Source organism: Numenius arquata, chromosome 2, assembly GCF_964106895.1.
Source record: "Numenius arquata chromosome 2, bNumArq3.hap1.1, whole genome shotgun sequence".
NCBI classification, from domain to species: Eukaryota; Metazoa; Chordata; class Aves; order Charadriiformes; family Scolopacidae; genus Numenius; species Numenius arquata.
In genome coordinates, this window is record NC_133577.1 from 51,000,369 (window position 1) to 51,022,066 (window position 21,698).

The 21,698-nt window shown below is 37.5% G+C and overlaps 1 protein-coding gene across 23 annotated transcripts in view; it reads right to left on the bottom strand.

Moving 5' to 3' along the window:
* NRXN1 (neurexin 1) overlaps positions 1 to 21,698 on the bottom strand; it is a 728,940-nt gene that overhangs the window by 429,120 nt on the left and 278,122 nt on the right. For all 23 annotated transcript variants that reach the window (XM_074168426.1, XM_074168417.1, XM_074168423.1 and 20 more), the window contains 2 exons: positions 7,230 to 7,668; positions 34 to 417 (listed from right to left, as the gene is read on the bottom strand). In XM_074168426.1, the coding sequence (XP_074024527.1) occupies positions 34 to 417; positions 7,230 to 7,668 (823 nt within the window). The remainder of the gene's footprint in view (positions 1 to 33; positions 418 to 7,229; positions 7,669 to 21,698) is intronic.

A 21,698-nucleotide genomic window follows, 5' to 3' on the forward strand; every position in this document is an offset into this window, starting at 1 on the left:
CTATAGAGTAGAAACGCAGCTGATGGAACCTACCTCTTTCGCACGATTTGCCAAGGTACCCTGTTCCAGAGCAATCACAAACGTATCTGTTCCACCCATCCCTGCATACACCATTGTTTTTACAGGGGTTGCTAAGGCAAGGTTTTGCAGTTTCTCTTGAGCACGAGGGTTTTACTCCAGCTGTACTTTGAATTTCAGCCATCTGTCGAATATCTTTGCTTTGACCATCAATAAATAAATCTCTAATGCAGCCGACGTATCCATAATTGAGAAGTGCTGTCCACACCTCTGTTGGGAAGACGAGGCCTGCTTTGTTTTCTGGTAAGCCTCCAAGATACAAGTCATCATCCAAGTCAAGGATTTCACTTTCCCCTGGTGCAGTATATGGTGTACGTAACGTGTTCACAGATATGGTCCCTGAGAAGAAAAGACAAAAAAATACATGATTTTCAAGGTATTGAAAAGATTTTGGTACTGCTGTTTTACTCATTAATCTACATGACCCATCAGGTCCTGGAGAATATCTATACATGAAACATCGGTATTCCATTTGTACAGCTATACAATAATAGATACACTTCATTATTTTAATTACAATGTAGTACAAATACTGCCAGGAAGTGAACAATGTGAAAATGTTTACACACAATGCTGCATGGCAACAGTATATATATTAAAAAAAAAGTCAGAATCACTTTACCAATCTTGTAGAGGTAGGGGGAATGCATTTCAGACTTATTTTTAGAAATATCCTGCTCATGCAACACCAAGCAAAACAAAAAAATCTCTTCACTACCTGCTATGTGCTTCAAAGCATTAAGGCTGAGGTTGTGTTGATAGGTTGTAACCTGGGAGGCAAATCCGTGTCTTTGGTTTGGATCCAAAGACACAGCATTCTAAAAGACTCTCACCCACTTTCAGTGGGCTTTGGAGAAGACTTTTTTTAAGTGCAGAAGGAAAACACTCTCATCAGCTGCCAGACAGGCAATCATTAAGAAGATAGTGATGTGCTCCTAGAGGGAAAAATCAATGCCACTGACACTTACCTCAAAATGTGTGCATGTTACAAAGAGAGGGAGAAAGGACGTATATAGAACCTCAGGAAATCAGAAGTATCTTTTCCATTTAAGTTTAAAAAGTAAACAAACAAAATTAAGCCTAAAATAAAGTTCTGTTTCTGCAAAGTGTCTGAACAAAGAAACTGTAATCGGCTGTAAAGATCCTCTCCGTTGTACTTTTTAAAAGTAATGAGGTATCCAATTTTTATAATTTGAATAGATAACTAAATTTAGTACATAGAGTCAGAGAACATACTTGTGTTAACCAAACTTAATTTTATTTACTAAGTAAAATCACTTGAAAAAATAATCTTCATGTAAATCTTCACGAAGTGACTCCTAATCATTCTATACTGGTGCAAAAGCAAGCAAAATATAAATCAAAACCTTATATAGGCCACCAAATTATTACCATGTACCAGCCACATCCACTGGACACACTATTAAAAGTGGATTGATGGTCAAGAGACACTGAAGAATCACATTTACCACAACGTATTTATCATACACACATACAGAAAAGTAAAATGATTCGCTATTTCCACTGTCAGCATGACACAGATTCCAGACGATAACACTGATTATCAAAAATACTTCTAACTGTGGCAGGAGTGGTGCATGAGAACACAGAATTCAGAATTTTTATAGCATAAATACTAAAATGTGAGTTTTAAGCAGAGGCAGGTCAGAAATCTTACTCGAATATATCTGGAAATTTAGGCCTCTCTTTTAGCAATGAAGAGGAGACCTATGGGAGCTACATACTTTGTTTGTTCTTTTTTGGTTTGACAGGTTAACCAACAACATGGACAGAATGAAGAGCTGAGCAGTTTGGACCTTTAGTAAAAGCTCTTTGGGGTAGAGGTCTCAGGAGATCAAACCCTCACATGAGACTTGAGAGATATGGATTTTAGAAGGGCTGGAAAGTACTACTACTACAGTCTCCCTACTATCAGAAGCTATATAAAAAGATAAAACAAAGGTTGCATAGTGTTTGTGCATCTTTATAAGCATGTTTAAAGAACGTTTGAGGGTGTAGTCAGTTTTTCCTTTTATGTTTTATCAGAAATGTAAGTGTCCTATAATGACCTACGGGTGCTGTGATTCTACATCATTTCACCAGAGAGCAAAATGCAATTTAAGCATTCAGAAATATCTTTATGTATTGGAGGAACAGTGAGAAAAACTAATGAAATTTTGATTTTCAGCAAGAATTATTGACTGAAAGGATAACTGATAAGTGGGCAGTTCTTCAAAAGGAAGAGCCAAGAATAGAAGTCAACAATAACATACATATGAGCAAAATGGGAAATATATTGGGAGGTACGGAGAAGATCATTGTACCACTTTAGTGAGCATTGGTAAGGTTTACCTTCAACTCTGAGAAAGATGCAGATCCGCTGGGGAGACTGCAGAAGATAAAATGGCCAATAGCTACAGAACACGACATATAAGGATAGGAAGCAGCTGGGATTTCTCAGTCTATGAAGGAAACTGGAGACTGACAGAAGAGCATTCTAATGATAAATGGTATGGAGCTATGACACAGGAAAAAAAGTGTGGTGTATTTTGTGCTTGTGAAAAAGGAAATAATGGACAAAACAGCTTGTTTTACATACAGATATATTCAGTTTCTGAATGATTACATGGGGAGATTGTACAGTGTCCACTGCTGGGGTAACTCAACACACATCTGTCAAGACCGATGCAAGTGCGTTATATCATACTTTCATTGGAGGATTAACACAGAGAAACTCTCAAGGTCACCCCATCTCAATTTTTCTATGAGCTCACGAATAAATGAAAAACACTAGCAGGATCATTTGAAGAATTTTCCTTAAAATGCAAGATAAACCCATTATCTCAAATATGTAAACTATTAACATTTGCTGAAATAGGAACATGCAAATCTGGCAGTTACTAAAAAGTTGAAAAGTTGGGGGAAGAAACACATAGAAGTGGACACGTGAAAAAAGAACCTGCAACAATAATGCATGTAATGGATATCAACAAAGCACTACTTAGAGTGAGACACTGATTATAGTTAAGCTCTAATTACATAGTCTAGACATGATTTCTGGTATTTAAGTTGAAATGCTAACTTTAGTTCAGTGACTTCTTAGCCCTTAAATGCTACCTACTTATGAATACATTCTGGTACATTCTGTTTTTACACTGTCATATGCAACTGGAAGTTGACTAGAAGAGTAATGTTTCTTCTCCAATTTCACTGTCTAATGATGATTTCCAAAGGATGAATAGGCATTTAGTCAAAAAACACTTGCAAGGTTATGCTTGAATATGATAAACAGTTTAACAAAACTTTAAACAATACTCAAGTCTCAGAAAACAGTTATTAAATCAACTCTACTGTGTTACAAGAAGAACTGTGAGCAAAGACCTTTGCAGCTGTTTCATGGTGTTTGTTTTCTTTTAGTTTGGGTTGGGTTTTCCCCAATTCTTTTACTGCAGAGTTGGCAGGACTGTTAAGAGCAGAACAGACAAACATTTCCCTTAGGTATGAGTTAATGAGCCTCTCCAATCATATTCATTATCTCAGCAAGCTACTTTTTCGTTAGTCTGTGTATAAGAAACTGAGACCTATTTCTAAATCTTGTCTCAATCCTGATCAGTTAAATACAAAGACTGGAACTACAGCTACTACAACTGTTCTGATCTCTGTGCTTACCTTATGTGGCCTATTTGGTTTCTTTTTGTGCATGTGAAACGCCTTTTGCTTATTAAGAAACAGTGACAAATCGGAGTAGGGTATTCTAAATACACATCTCATGCGCTAAAGGATAACATAGTAGCTTGATGAGGACTGTGATCACAGCGTACAGCCTATGGTCAAGCCCAAGGACACATGGGAAGCAGTTATGAAGCTACTGTCCTTCACAGGAATTCAGAATAACCATGAATACTGGAAGGGAACTCAGCTCACACAACAGGACACAGCAGTTGGTACCAGGTTGACGTCCTTTGCTTTATACTTAGCAAAAAAAGACAGACTGCTGGAGAACGCGTGTTCCCTTCCTCCGCTAGCAAGAAAGATGGCCCAACGGAGAAGATATGAAATCTTTCTTTACTTAACACTGGGAAATAGGGTCTTAGGAGATCCTTCTCACTGAAGATCTGCTTTTTAGGTAAGGAAGCACTCAGAGTAGGTCCTTCAGGCAGCAGGATGGGATTCTAGGATGAAAATCTTCAATAAGAATAATAGGTCAAAAGTTCCTTCAGCAAAAAGAAATTGAAGGGCACCATCTGTTCCCTCTTCCTTGTATTTCCCAAAATCTGAGGGGATCAGCAGAATTACTAGTGAATGGGGCCTGGATAAGTACAGTTTAAAAACGCGCTCTCATTCCTTAAATCTCCCCCACCGCAGTCCCAGACGGACAATGGCAAAGTCAGTAGTTTAGAGTGGATGCTCCCTGTGACTAAGAGTCTGGAAGAGAGCAAAAAATGAAAAATAAATCGAGTACTTGCTGATCCAGCTAATACACAAGTCAAGGAAATTAGCAAAGCTCCTTGAGAAATGTCACAGCTTTCTATTATCTGAGGGAGCCACTCTGCATTGGATTTGGAGGCTAGGAGTAAAAGATTGCAAGACACAAAACATCGCTTTAAAAAAACCCAACAAACCCAAAACACAGCTTATTTCAGCTACTTATTCATTAACAGGAGAATCTCTTCCTTGTACTTGGGCAGGGCAGGGAGTATTTTGTCAGCAGCAACAAGACAGTTTCAGAAAAGCTTATTTTTTATTTTTTTTTAAATACAAGGTGTATTCACTGACTTATACAAAAAAATTCTGAAGGTAAGCAAGTGAAAAATGATCGTATTCATATGATTGCCAGTATGTTTGGTTTTGACTAGAGAAAATAAAAGAAAAAGCTTCCTAGAATAGCAAAGTGAATTTTATTATTCATGGAAAAAAGCATAATAGACCAACATGCATAAATCATGAAGAAATAATCTAAACACAACACATCAGTACTTCTTGTTCCAATCAGAAGAAAATAGGAACATACACTTCACTGTTTATTTTAATTGTTAGGCAGTCATTTTTACTTAGGCAAACCTGACCGTCTAAGATAATGAGCATACTGGCTGAGTAGCACGAAAAACAACAGTATTGCCTCTGTTATTGGCACTTCCACTATAAAGTATTATTGTATGCATTAAAATCACAGAAAATATTTAATGTCTGGTTCAGATTTCAGACAAAAATTCAGTTTGTCAATCCATATGCCTACATATTTATTAATTATTTTTGGTAATAGTTCAATGTTTTAGGGATGCACTATGGTCAGTTTTCAAGAGTGACAGGGTAAATAAAATTCACCCATCTTGATCATAGGCAATTCATCAGATGGATTAATTTTTCTTTTACATATATATTTGATTATTTATAATTGTTGTGGTTTGGGCTGGACTGGCCAGCCCAGCCTGCTACAATAATTCCACAAACTACATAATAATTCTACAAACTAATTCCACTTAAAAATAACATGCAGTCCTGATCACCGTGTGTGCATTACTTCCTAAAATTAGTCTACATTCTTGCTGATGTCCATCAACAGTTTTAAAGAATTAAATAAAGTATGCCCTAAACTCTCTTAATGGCCCATGTGAGCTACAGCTTTCATGAAGCAATGAAAGTGCAGAACATTTCTTTAAATGTAAACAATTCCTATGCATTTATTTCTTTTCATTATAGTTGTGTTGACTTTGGATGTAAGAATAAACTTTGCTTTCAGTAGAGTCCCACAGGCATGATTATTACAGGATTTAATGCTTCATATGAATCACTGAAACAGTACTTAAGAAGGAAGCCTGAAATGAAGATTGCAGTATACATAATATAACCCCTGGATAGTCAATCACAATTGAGGATTTTGAGAAGTTGTGTATTTTGTTGTTTGGGTTTTTTGGGTTTTGTTTTTTTTTTTTTAGCCTCAAGAAATGTAAATAAGCGACTGACATCCTATAATCAGAAAATCAAACTCTCTACCATCTGAATTTGAAGTCGCACATCCCAGGAATCAAGTAATTATTTTTCATAATCCTAGGCAGGACTGATGAACTGAATTTGGTCTGACTTTCAGCATGGACTAGACTGAAATCTTCAACTTAAATCTGCACCTAAGATTCTCTTGATCTGAAATCTGATTTGTGGGTAGTAAGAAAGTAAGTAATAAAATAATAACTTTTTGGGTGTGAAGTTTCAGGAAGAAATTATAAATGCAAGTAATAGAAAAGGAGTCAACCAGAAGGAAAAAAGTGGGGGATACCCCACAAAATCCAAAAGAAGAGGAGTTTACAGTCTTCAACACTCAATTTCAGAGTGTACATAAACTTCAGATTGCATAGTGATATTAACTGGAAAATTCTTTGATGGACTGAATTAAAGACCCCACCCCAAATCCTGGCATGAACTACAGGAAAGATATCATTGAAGGACAAATCCATTCTATTAACGGATACTGATTATTTGCTGAAGTCAATATATATGGACAAGATCAGATGCAGCTGAAACACAAGGACACTTTCACTAGTTAAATACATTTTATGTAATAAGAGGTTTCACTAGCGTTAGGAAGAGTTTATGAATTTTTTATTTTTACCCTTTTCATTGAGATCATTTGTCGAGTAAACTACTACAGAATGCAAATCATAGTGACAGGATACAGCAAGTCAATTATTTCCATTTCTGCTGATATGTGTTGTTAGCCATTCATTAGCATATCAGTTAATTATGCTGAGATCTGCTGACACGATTGGAAGGTCTGTGTTGTTTCTGTGGGCCATATATTCCCTACATTGGGAAATTCCCTACATTACTTTCAGTAATTCTTTTTTGCTTTTTTTTTATTCTTGAAACTTGCCACTTCAGCTATTTGGTGTAAGCAAGCACAGGGGGAGATTATTGTTTGTTTTTGAAGTACACAGCACACTTACTTGGCAAGATTAAGTACCTGATTACCCAGTAAATGTTAACATATTTTGTTCTGCAAATCATTGTATTCTGCTACCTGACAGTAATGACTTCTTGTATTTCCCTTATTTTCAGATGATGCACAACCCTAATAGTGGCAGCATAATATATACCCAGTATTCCCTTGGATAAAACATGGAAAACCATACAGAATATTAAAAAAAGAAACTTACCTGAACGTCCATCACGTTGAAAATCCACATGGTACCATTCACCATCATTCACCTTCTTCTGCAAGGCTTTTATTTTTATAGTACCTGATCCCATGTCTAACAGCAGGTAGAGGTGGCCATCAAGCATCTCAATGGCAAAAAAGTCAACCTTCACCATCTGGGGGTGCTTGGCATCTTTTTGGTGCCTTGGTTTTCCATGACTGAAAAGAATCAGGCCATTTGGCTCAGTTGTACGAAAGTCAAATGATATTGAGCCTGTTTTCTTGGCATTCCACTTGGGCAAAGAGATGAAAGACTCTGGTGTTTCAAATGTGATTGGATCTAAGGTTGCAACATTCTCACATTTAAATGCTACAACCCCATGAATCTTCATTTTAGGATCTCCTTGCTTGGCAAGTCGAGACAACTCCAACCTGACATCGTTATTTTTATATACAACCTGCAAGCAAAGCAGAGAAGTTACTAAGAGGAACTTGACCATTTTAACCAAACAGACATAATCCTGAATAGGCATATTATTTGAAGGATAATAACGGTGGTATATGAATATGATAATTTACATACACACAAAATTAAATAACTATTTTCATTGACTAATGATTTAATAATAGTTTTCATTAAACCAAACGAAGTTGCCCTAAAAATATCCCTGGAGTTAATTTGAACAATCTGAAAGAATCTGCACATAATCTGTATTATCAGTCGCAAATTAGCTTGCGTGGCCCTGATTGCTTAAAAGCCCTCTTCGCACAGCCGTTCTGGTATGTTAGAGAAGTATTAGATTTCTTCTTCCTCCAAACCCTTCGTCACTGTCTTAACTCTTCTGCTCACGTACAGAAAATGCACCGAGGTCAGATACTTTATAATTTAACATCGTTTCAGTTTGTCCTTGGGGCTGAGGAATAGTAGCATCCATGGTATTCATGAAGCTATAAAATAGGGAAACTAGTATCATACAGATCAAAACAGGCAAAACCAGGACGATCTCTGAGCCCATTCAATTGGACAAAAAATAAAACCACTTACGTATTTTCCCTGACTGAAGAGTTTTCTGATAAAAATGAAAGACAATATGAACTTTAAATCCAATTGACCTCCATAGTAAATACTCTTGCTTCAAATCAGATATTTACTCTGCTCAGAGAAGCCATGTCATGATATAACCATTTCCAAGGATTCTAGTCTTTATTAGTATATCCTGAAATTGCTGCTATTTCTGTGCTGTCCAGGATACAAGGACTGCTTAAATGAAGCTCTCCAATAGCAAAGGTGTGCACAAATATTTTCTCAATATTTTTAATTATTCCATAAATGATGCAGTCAAGCTAAAATAACACTGAATGGCTGAATATGAATGCATGGTGACAGAAACTAAAACCTTCTGTTTCTCAGGTTAAGCCCACGTTAGAAACCGATTTGGAGCAAAAGCAACAGCTCAGCAGCGAGGCTTCTTCATCTACAGATGCTACACCATTCAGGACTAGATCATGTCCGGCCCCTGATCCAGCGTTCCAACTATATAGCGTGCGTGGTCTGAAGCTGTTCAGGGGCCCAATCAGTGGTTTAGACCTTATAACCCTATTAGAGGTTAGGAAGCGCTTAATGAATACTTAAGGTAGAGCTTCTGGATTAATTTCCTCTGAAGCCCAGTTTGAACATGGATGAAACCCACTCTGCAAACTGAACTGACACACAGTAAGTGGAAGAGACAGGGGACGCGCTGCGGAACTGTGCTACTGCTAGAAATCAAACCACCAGCATACACAAAACCTAAGGGGCATACCCCCCAAATAGTTGCTATTAAAATACCGATGTTTAAAGATAACAGAACACTAAAGAGATGATTGATTTTTATTTTTTTTTCTGTAAGAACTGTGTTCTTTCAAATTCTATCATTATCCACCCAGCAAATCTCATCATAAGCCATGGCAGAATTATTCTACTACATTAAAAACGTGTCCTAAAAGCTAATAAAAGCTCATTTCTCCATTTTATTTCAGGGTTCAGTACAAACACTGCTGTTCCCACTGCAGTTGTGTCTCCCAAAGACAACAAATAAACCTCACCGTGGATTCCCGAGAGCAGAAATGATACTCTGCCACAGAGAGATAACATGGATAACAAATGTTACCTTCTTTAAGTGAAGACATCAGAAATGACTGGAATTGGACTAACTTGCAGTCTTAGAGACTAAGGATCCACATTCGCATTTATCAAATGCCTCTGTAACACCTCAGAGATCGCAGATTAAGCAAAGGAATTTAGAAGATTATCGGAGAATAAGCACGTGCAAGTGATCTCCCATTGGGGTGACTTTCTGTATTTAAAGTGAAGAAAGCCAAAAGGCAGAAGAACGCAGCAAGAAGCCAGTAGCCTGGCAAGAAATATTACTTAGAGATACCTGGTCTCATGAAACATTGGGCACTTTCTACAGCATGAGGGATTTTGGATAACTTCCACCTCATTTGAAGGAATGACAAGGGACAACCTTTCTAGCACAGACTGAAAAGCATTAAACAGAGACAAGAGGATATGGCAAAAAGAAGGAACAAATGGGCTGTCATTAGAATTAAATCACGCTGTTGACAATGAAAGTAATTACGGCAACAAAGAACATGAGGAGAAAATACTCTTTAATTGACTACTGAACAAAGGTAGATACCAGGACAATACAAATAGATGTACAAAGAAAATCTCTTGTTTATGGACAAATTTAAATTGTCTGATATTAATGAAAGCTGGTTGACTGCATAATAAAATTAGTAGTTAATAGCTATGTTAGAAAAAGCTTTCCTTGACATCTAAAACCGCTCTGTGGGCTTTGAAGCCATTTGCTAACTCAAATAATATGGTTCAAGGACCTGATGGACAGAGTGTAAACAGGAAAACTGGCAATAGTTTTCTCAATAACTCCTCACTGGCTCTTTAAGTAGCTTAACATATAATAACTGAGGGCAAAAGTACTTCAGTAAGAGGTGCAAATTTGGGGAATTTTATGCCACCAATATTAAAACATTCTTGGAATCCCTAAATGTCACATATGATAATTTCTTATTACATATGACACAATTAAAACTTCGTAGTTACTAGATGTGAACAATTGCATCTTATTACATTCATTCATGGAAACAGAATAAAGTCTACGTCTAATGTTTTAGAGTGTTTATGTTCTAATTTTTAGGATGTTTATATTATTTTAATATTATAAAATTGAAAATTCAGAAGTGAATTATCATGGATAATTAGTATTAAAACAGGAATATATGAACTGTAACTGAAAACTATAATTGAAAAGAACATTAAACTATTAACTGAATGTGGCTGGCATTTGGAAGCCCATTTTCTGGTATACTAAGGTTCTCACCCCTCTCCCTTGTCCATAAAAGTTATACTCAGCCATAAGTGAAGCACAGCAAAACCAAGAAAACCAGTATGTTCAGAAAAAGTAGTCAATAAATTCCAAGAAAAGAACTGAACACTAAGGAATAATTCTGAGACTAATATCTGCTTTATCACTCATGGAGGTACATGCCTCAGAATCTATAGCCTCTAGGGTACAAATAAATTCAATTTGTAATTTTTTTAATTTATTATTTTCCAAAGATTCTGCTTTTTTTTTTTTTTTTTCCTTCTGGGTACATAAGGACAAACATGCTTTTAATAGGGCTTATATTATCCACTGCTATTTCTGTCTGAAACAGCTTACATATTGTTCTTTAATGTTAATACATTCTCCCTCAAATAGAGACACGGATCCACAATTAGTCAAGTGAAGGTAATTTACAAGGGAGAAATAGCTGAGTCACATTCACCTTTACTCCTCCACACCCCAGCAGGCACTATCCTTGCAGCGCTACCTGCTTCCCTAGTGCATTTATTGGGCTGGCCCCAGTGATAGGTTGCTCTCTCACTCACTCTTATACCTGAGCAACAACAATATAATTTTCCTGTGTACGAAACCACCAGCCCTTAGGGAATTATGTCCTGCTATTAAGAGCACCTTGAATTTGCCTGCCATTGACTGTATTCATTCCTCCTAAGTAAGGTTCAAGACCTCAGTCTTTAAAATACCTAATTACCTCAACTCTTGGAAACTGCAAAGGGTCACCTAAGCTGCCAAGAAAAAAGGAGCAGTTAACAATTCCCCATGTAATTTGCAACAGAGCTATCCAAAGCAAGGAATAAATTTGTTTTCCAGGAGAGAAAGGGCAAACCTACATATCATTTTACAATCAAGATAGGAGCTCCCTTTGCTACCATCTAAGGCCAACCACATCCTGGGTCACTTATAGTATCACAGTGCTGAGTCTTAACAAATCAGTCCAGCTAAAAGATAGCAATATTAACATATGAAGCACACTCTATAACATGGTCTGTAGTCATCTTGAAACGCAAGCAAAATTCATTCATGCTTCCCAAATATATCATGCTTCCCATATATCATGTATCAATTTATTGCAAGCCAGCCTAGTATGCAGGGAACTCTAGAAAAGTATTAAGAATTCATTACAGATCCTGCCAGTTGTCATGGCAGGTGCCTTCAACAACAAAAGATGTGGTAGAGCAGCCGATGAAAATATATTAATAAATATAACGATTCATGTATAAATGTATGGATAACTTTGAGCAAAGGTGAAGGAGAAGAGAAGGAATTTACTGTTCATATTAGAGATGTATCCTAAATACACAATAGTTCAAATATCAAATTAAAAAGTCAATATACATTAGTATCAACAAAATCCTACCAGTTCTTTCTACTGACTCTATCCCATGAAATTTAAAACCAAGAAAGATGTGAAAGAATCCAGATTTCAACACCATTTTCAAATTGCCGCCCTTTCCACAGTAAAGATTTTTTTTTTGTGTGTGCTGTACATCTAATACTATGAGTGAAGAAATGGCATTACTCTTAAATATTTCAGAATACTGACCAACCCTGCTAGCAATAGCCTTTCAATCACTGTGATTAAAAGCCTTTAAATTACTATGAAGCATTTCTTTCAAATTACTTTATATTATTAAAACAAAGTATTATCCTTCAGGAGCTAATCACGTTGCCTAAGTTGCAGTATCTAGGTTTCCTTGAAAAATCAAAGAGAAACCAGGAGTTCAGAGCATCTTCATTATATGATCTTGGTCTGAAGAGCTTGTCTATTTGCTTAACAGGGAGGTGAGGAAAAAATACTTTTCTAAATGCAATTTGAACGAGTGGATGAAACCAGCCTCTAAATCTGTTAAAAAAAAAAAAGAGTCACAAACATCCTTGTGTTACCATAAAGCGGTTTTTTCATATTTTCATGAAACCTGTATCATCTAGTGCAAACAATGGCAATTAATTCTCTAAAATGGAGACTAGTCTTATCCAAAATGGCTCAGGTAGGTGCTGCCAACCTACAATTCTATGCCGCACGGTGAAGTCAGCGGGAGATAACTTACTAATGTCAGAAACTGTAGCAATAAGACTTACAGTAAGTGAAGCCTGAGGCAATTTTATCGCCTACTTTAACAGCCACTAGAATTTCCATTCTCACCGAGTGCATACACTATCACGTTTCCCCAGAAATCCAAACGCAAAACTGACCACTGAGAGTTATCGCATATTTTTTTGGTGTTTGCTGAGTGGTTTTGAACTAACTCATGAATGTCAGCTTCTCACGGGAGACTTGTCATTTTGCTAATATGTCTCAATTCATTTCCAAGCTCCAAAATTACTATATCAAGGAACACAATAAACTACAGATTATTTGCACAAAACTTAAGGAGCCCCTGTTCAAATGTTTGTGATGAACACAACCCAAAAGCACACAATGTGAACGACAACAGCTATCCAAGCCTCTAGGATTACTCAACTTTATAAATCGGCTTTGTTTTCTGAACACAAAGAAGAGATTAGCAGGTACAATAAAAGCTCTGAGGAAACAATTTATTCATGCTCAAATTAAATGGTTTTACTTTTCCTGGGGTGTGTGTGGTGGTGGTGGCAGCAACGTGGGGCATTTAGAAAGGGGTTTGTTTCGAGCACCAAAGCAAAACCCAAGTATCTATAGAGTCCGAGTGAGTGGGAGGTAAGCCCCAGGACAGAACAGGGTTCCATGGTATAGGTACATAAACACCTGGAGAAAACAATAGCACGTGCATTTTGCTGCATTATTTTAGATCCATTAATATGGTCTGGGAAACTGCTCTGCAAGTTTCAGCTCAAAAAAAAGCTTGACTTAATAGAGATTAGGGAAAAAAAAAAAAAGCATGCTAATCAACTACAGTGCCATAAATTCCATGGAATAGATATCTGTGAGTTTCACATTCTCCTGTTTCTTCTTCCTGTCTGATCTGAGCATCCAAAATCATGGAGTGGAAAGAAAGCAAACTCTCCATGCACTCTACTAAAACTGGAATTGGCTCTTCCATGGTGACAGAAGAGGAAAGGAACCCACACGAAGGCTATTGATTGTCCAAGTCCAAAGGAGCACTGACTATCGCTTAAGTTATCCAATAGGAGAAAAAAAATACATTTAATGATTGGAAACGTAAAATGGCTATATTAGGCCTGCCCCCTCTCAGGGCAGTGGCTTTTGAAAAATATGAAATAGACTTTTTCAGTGCTAACATACTGTTCATATAGCATGATCATATACTTTTGTTCTACTGGTTATAGCTTAGATATAACAAGTATATCTTAAAATCGGACACAGTCTCCACAGACTGCTTTGTCCTACAAGGTAGAAAGAAAAGAATCGTTAGAATAATTCTTGCTATTAGAAGCCAGGACCAGTAACCCAGGAGCTTGTGTTTAACCTGCATCTGAATGTCTCACAGAGGACATGACTTCTCCTGGCTTCTCTGTAAAATGGATACACCATTTCCTCACAGGGTGGAAATTTGCATGAAGACTGAAGTTTGGATTATCAGCATTGAGTCTAGTGGAGCTGGGTCCAAAGCCAGTCATATTTGCACACACGTTTCCTATAGGGTGTCTTCCCCCCCCCATTTTCTTTTTAAGGAAGATGGCAGTCACTATGAGAAAAAGAGTATGATATTCCAACTTTCTAGTAGGCAACTACAGAGTAAAGAGCACATTGGCCATTCAAATAGAAAAATAAAATGTACCCTATCAGGTCAAAAGCTACACTCAAGAAAAGCTGGGCTTGAACAATACATGTCTCAAGGTAAACACAGAAGTGTAATATATGATGCCATGATAATACCCTTTGGTAGTGCTTTAACGTCGCACTGAACGGCTAACGAGACAGTAAGTTTGTGATGTTTATCATTTCTGTAACTAAGCAACATGAACATTTTCTGCACTCATCTTTCTTAATATTACAGGATGTATTGCACATCAGACATTCTGAAAACTTCTGTTCACAGAAAACTGACTTACTTAACGCACACAAATGTATGTTCTGTATAAATTTCTTCTTATCATATCCCTGCAAATTCTAGGAAGACAAACGGACACCAAAAATAAGGGTAAAATATTGGCATAATAATATGAAATTCCACTACAAAAATCAATAGCACATCTGAAGTCCACTGTAAATTATCTGAAAATCACCACTGCCGTACCCCCAAACAATGATGTTAAAAGAATGTAAAAAAAAATGGAACAACAAATAGCTCAATTTGGTACAGTGAAGGTAGCTTAATTATTCTAAGGCACTAACAAAGTTGGGAATGGTTACATACAGTTGCAGAAACTAATCCAGCGCTAATGGAATCAAAGTAATACATGTATCATGAATGTTACAGGGCACTGTCTTGAAAAACTTTTTACTTGCTTTTCTTTCCCTGCTTCACTGTGCAGCACTGGGAAAGTCACCTCAGGCTCATGCGTCGGTCACCTCTTTGCAGAATTAATACAGGTGGGACAGCCGACCTTCCAGGCAAACAGGTCTCTTCTGCTGGAGTTTCCAATGCTGATCTCAGAACCGCTTGTTTGTTTCTTTTCTCTCCCACTTTGACTGCCTGAATAGAGACATCCAAAGAGGATGCCAGAGAGCACCTTTTTGTGTTCTAGGTTACTGGCATGTCGTTTAACATGTATATTAGCAGAATTTAGGAAAAAAAAAAAACATTTTTTTTTCTAACAACCTTGATAATGGGATTGTTATGTTCTTCACCCTGCTGTGGACACAAATCTTCTGAAGATCTCTTTTTCCCCTCTTCAATAGACTATTTTGTTATTCTTTGTATGTCCTGCTGTCAGCTGCCAAAATGCTAAATGTTTCTGACTGTGGTTACTATGCTTTCTGTTTTTAAGAAACGGGTTCAAGTTTTCTGTCCCCCTTTTTTTTTTTTAAACTTCCCATGGCAAAGACTCATAGAAATTTCTTGGCAACATCTAAATTGCAGAATTTAGGAACAAGTTGGTTCCACAAAAGCTCAATCAGCTCCCAAGTAGGAATTAAAGCCTTTATACCAAGACATAAGTCACTAAACAAAATCAAGAGAAACAAGAATCACCAAAAGGAAAACAAATGTATTATTTAAGGCAAAAAGCAGCTTTGCATTAATACATTTATATAAAGTCTAAGGAAGAAAACAAATGTTATTTCCCAATGACTGTTTAGGAAAACAAAGGGCTACAGGAGTCTCCGTTGTTGTGCTGGATTTCAGCTTTTTCCTCCCCTTTCTTTCACAGTGCAGCAAGCATTATCACAGACTAATTCTGCAGAAAAGTCAGAAACATGCTATTTTTCCTCTTTCTCCATTAACCATTCCCGCTCATGATCAAGCACAAGAACTCCCTAGGGACTGCAAGAAAGAGGCACTGTAAAGCAGAACACAGTTATTACCCATTGCAGGGTTCAAGTCTTATTTCTTTAGCATAATATTCATTATATGCTAGATTTTTCCAACCTTTACCACTTTAAATTCAAGGTCAGAAACATAGAAAGAAATTATGGGAAAAGGCAAAAATAATGTAAATGTAAAAATGAATGTCCTAAAGAACATCTCAAGTGCATCTCAAAGTAATGTGACAGATGTACGTAAAAACTGAGTTACCTTGAATTACAGTAGGAGTTGTATGGGAAAAAATGGAAACAGTCACCAAAAGAGTAAAAGACTAAACCTTAAAGAGAAAAGTTAAAGTGGACCCAACACAGAATCCAAATTTGTGAGTACAGTGATCTGAAAACAAACTAACAAAAACTTGCTAAAAAAAAAAAAACAATTACCAATATACGTAACCTTGAAGGTCTGCAAATATTTGAACAAATCTTTTTTCCATATTAAAGATATTTGAAAACATATAGAAAAACAACTGTAGGCTCCAATTAAATGCAGAACATCAATTCTGCATATCCTTTAGTGAAATGAGGAGGGTTTATTCCATCCTGCACTAGCTTTCCTTCCTTCAGCCTCTCCCATCAGTGTATCAGCAGTTGCTAACTTAACATCTCTAAACCTTATTACTTCTCCAGAATAATAAATACCCAACTGGCTTTTTCTCTCCTTCCCTCTCACTTGTGTAGGTTACTCTTGCATCTAGCTGAATAGCTAGCTCTTGGCTGTGGGTGTTTCTGGCTGCTTTCCGGTTTTGGACTCATCCGCTCTGTTTCCTGATTCCTGGTTTGAAAGAACCTTCTGTTCCACAGAAGGGAAAATAGCCCTCTAATCCTAGGCTGAAACGCCATGGTTATTGTATGAACTTATGGCCAACCTCCACGTAGATAGTGTCCTTGCCTTTCAGCTCTCTTAGCTGAATATCTGTTCAGTGAAACTGGGTTGGTGACAAGCTATAGAAACTTTCCTTCTCCCATTCTGGGAGCTAGCACAGGACCTAGCCAGGTTAGCAGCTCTCTGATTACAGTTTTTGATATTAATGTAGTGATACCTTATGCAGTTGCTGGCTAAATTTTACCCTATAAGGATAGGTAAATAGCTTAAAAAAAAAAAAATAATCAAATTCCCACCCACTACCTCCACTGCTAACTTTCCTTTCACTTGTGGAATAACTGACACGTTCCTACAAGACATCCAGGAAAATTTTTCCCTACTTTGATCTGCAATTTCTTATGAGTCTTTGTAATCCTTTTAACATAGGATGGTTCTGGTTGGAACGGACCTTAATGATCATCGAGTTCCAACCCCCTGCCATGGGCAGGGACACCTCCCACCAGACCAGGTTGCTCAAAGCCCCATCCAGCCTGGCCTTGAACACCTCCAGGGATGGGGCAGCCACAGCTTCCCTGGGCAGCTTGTTCCAGTGCCTCACCACCCTCACAGGAAAGAATTACTTCCTAACACCTAAGCTAAATCTCTTCCTCTTTCGGTTTAAAACCACTACCCCTCGTCCTATATCCTTTTTACTTTCCAGTACTGCAACTTCAATAACTCTTGACATCAGTGTTTTGAAACAGTCTTTGCCTTCTCAGATACCTGTGATAATTGCAAGCTAACTTTCCTTGCATTTGCATGCAAAGTTATTACTACAGTCCCAAGCCAAGGAACATGGTACCAAGTTGCCACACATTTTTCAGAGGCAGCTTTTCCTTCCCCATTTTTAATGATACAGAGACGTACACCTCAAAAATCCTGGGCGGTGTGTTCCTTCACACTCTATTCAGTGCTCACATCCCTTTTCTAAACAAACTGTATTTCCTGACGTGACAGATAAAAACCAGCACTTATGCAGAGAAGAGAAAAAGCACTGCTCTTCCACCTCAGACACTGCTCTCTGTAGTGGACATGAATGGCTAAAAGCAATTTGGAAGTTTTCAAGAAAAGGATTAATTGAATTCATTGGGAATTTCCAAGGCATTTCTTTTGTATTTAGGGCCTCTTTAACCACAGCCTACCTATGGGCCATCTTTATGTTAATGAGTTTTACTGAGGTTAAAGCTGTCCTCCAAAATAAACTCACTGAACTGCTCCAAATTAATTATCATTGTTATAATGACAAGGAACAAGGACATATTACTTGGTTTTCAAGATGTGGCGTTTCATTGTAGCAAGAGAATGAAGCAGAACATGCGCACTTCAGTACGGTGTTTAAAGGGTGAGATTCTGCCAGATGACTCTGGTGTCAGCTTAGTACTAAAGAATGGCAGATAATAAAATCCCTTTTTGGTTCTGTACTGAGTAAGAGGTCCTCAGCCTCAAGCAAAATCAATTCTTTTGACAGATAATCTGTAAAATCATATAATACTACAACAAACTTTGTATAACAACATTCAAGAGCACTTTGCCATGTAAAATGAACTACCAACAAGTACTTTTACACAAGCTATTACTGGTTATTGTAATCTAATACACACACAAACTGTATTACTGGACTGTAAATATTACAGCTTTCCTAAAATATTTTTGCTCACATTAGTGTGTCTGTCACAATAAACACACCTCATAGTGTTTATTTGGAAAAGAGTTATGAAGAACCCTAATTCTTAATAAAGGGTAGACAGTGCAATTAAGCACATCTCACTTCGCCGCATCATTACGTACAACAGTTGAATATCTCAGCAACGTTCTGACATTTGTTTGCACCTTTAAATGTTTTGTTGGGGTTATTTTTTTTGTTCTTTTTTTTATTATTATTTCAAATAAACACTCCAACTTGAAGCCTTTTATATCAAGGATATCTTGAAATGTTTTGAAATATCATTTTAGAAAAGTAGAGGGGGAAAATAGGCTTTTCCTTAGGTGAAAGTGTCAGGCAAAAATGATTTTCTGACTACTTTCACTAAAATACTTCATTGGGACTACACATAGGACATGCACTGAATTATGCATACATAAAAAAACATAAAGGGTATACATGAAATCTAAAGAAAGAGTTTAGGCAGCCACATCTATACTACTAACTATGGCTTGTATTCATCTCAGTATAACTCCAAAAAAAAAACTCAAAAAAAAAAAAACCAAAACGATACAAGACTCTGGACAGAATTGTAGCATTTTCTTTGGAAAGCTTGCCAAAATTATTTTCAAGATTCCACTCTCTGTAGTGAGGCTTTAGTCCCACTGAAACCACTATTTACCGGTTAAAGACTGTGAGAAAGCCTACTATAGAAAGACTGATTCAGAATGAAGTATCAAGCTGTTGATGATGTCAAATAAAAACTTTAATTCGTTAGAAGATAACAGGTGAGAAGGTAAAACCCAGTGTGGTACGGGCCTCACGATTACTGTAGCCCACCAACAAGAAAAGCATTTGCCTTTCTGCAGAAAATGAACTCAGAACAGTCTCATTCTGACTAAAAAGCATGTTTGAAGACATTATTAAGTAAGCAGAAAAAAAAGTACTGTGAAGAAAATCTCTCTATAAGGTATTAGTCTTAACAGATAGTAGTATCGGGGCACGAGACTAAATCCCACTGTGTGTGTCACCAGAAGACAAGGAGGCACACCCTTCCCGCTGAGACCAGTGTCAGACCCAAGGCATAACCCAGGCTTCTCTTTGGAACTGTTTGGTTTTCAAACAAGTGGTTCCTGAAGATGAAAGACACCAAGAGCCAACCAGAGGCACACGGCTTTCAGAAACTGTACCATTAGTAAGTTGCTTTTGCAAAACCTGACCCGCTCACGCTATTTCCATCTATATTCTCTTCCTTTCTGTAAAGGTTTCTTTCTGTGTTACCAAGTGGACATCCACAGCTTATAAATGAGGGAAGCGGCTGCTTTACAAAATACGAACACACATACCCCTGGCATCTCCTGAAAGCTTCAGCTTAAAAAGAAACGGAGAATTTTCAGAACATGAGCTCTGGGGGGTTTTGTGCCACTTTGTTTTTAGAACCTTTCAGGGCTGTTACCTGTACATACAAGTGACAGACTTAGTTCTCAAGCAAAAAAAAAAAAAAAAGTGGGATAGTGTTCAAAGAGTACACGTGGATGTTCAGACATCTGTACAAGATATTGATCCAAGGCTCAAGTATTGTTTTGAAAATATGATCCTCTAACTAGAATCCAGCCAGATTTATAATAGAAAAGCTGATGACTGAAAGGATGTCTGCAACAATACTATATACTTTTTTCAATTCTCAGAAAAAAAAAAAAAACCACCAAAAATTTCAAAGAAGTTCTGGATTAGTAGGATTAAAATTGTTTCCAAATTGAGCTGTAAGAAAATTGTTTGAAAATCTGTTGCCTTTCTTTGCAGTGAATAGTTTAATTTCTGATTCAAACTTTGAGCTTTCTTTCAGACAGTGAAAGAATATTTCAAAACAAATCAGTACAAGTCAAGACGACAAGGGCTTTTAAAATGTCTTCTTTTCCTCCTGGAGTTCATTTTGATAAAATGTGGCTGACCTTAGAAAAAGCAAAAGCCATAACCAGCCGTAACTGAAGGATATTTTTCACATTTCCCCATCTTTGACCTCTCAGCAGGGTTCCCTAACCAAGTATGTCAATACGCTTTCAAAAGACAAGCTTTGAAACAAATTCTTCGCCACCCTGGATATTAATAATCACTGACTCGAATACAGAGGTTTCACGGTATGATTTTTCACTCTAAATCAAGCTGTTTTTAAATCTGTCGCACAAGAATGACAAACTTGACTTATGTTTCCTAACAACTTCCTCTAAGCTTATAAGAAAAGAGATGATAGCACACTGATTAATGTGATTTATTTAAATTTGGAGGATCTATTCTTAACCTTCACTTAGCTTAAATTTGCCATTTCCTTCATACCTGAGTAAGAGATTGCAAAACACTATCTTTTTCAACTGCAAAACTGGCATCATGAATTACATCACGTTAACTACCACTAAATGGGGACTGATTTACAAAATCACAGAATCACCTAGGTTGGAAGGGACCTTTTAAGATCATCTAGTCCAACCGATTAAACAAACAAACAAACAAACAAAAAAAAACACACAAAAAAAACCCCACCAACCACCAAACCCAACAAAAAAACCAAACAAAAAACACACACAAAAACACCACCCAACACTAATCCATATCCCTGAGCACCATGTCAACTCCTCTCTTGAATACCTCCAGGGATGGTGCCTCAGCCTCAACCACTTTCCTGGGCAGCCCATTCCAATGTCTGACAACCCTTTCAGTAAAGAAATATTTCCTAATATCTAACCTGAACTTCCCCTGGCGTAACTTGAAGCCATTGCCCCTTGTCCTATCATCTGTAACTTGGGAGAAGAGACCGACCCCCGCCTCTCTACAGCCTCCTTTCAGGGAGTTGTAGAGAGCGATAAGGTCTCCCCTCAGTCTCCTCTTCCCCAGGCTGAACAACCCCAGCTCCCTCAGCCTCTCCTCGTAAGACTTATTCTCCAGACCCCTCACCAGCTTCGTTGCCCTTCTCTGGACCTGCTCCAGCACCTCAATGTCCTTCTTGTGGTAGGGGGCCCAAAACTGGACACAGTACTCGAGGTGGGGTCTCACCAGTGCCGAGTACAGGGGGACAATCACTTCTCTGGTCCTACTCACCACGCTATTCCTGATACAGGCCAGGATGCTGTTGGCCTTTTTGGCCACCTGGGCACACTGCTGGCTCATGTTCA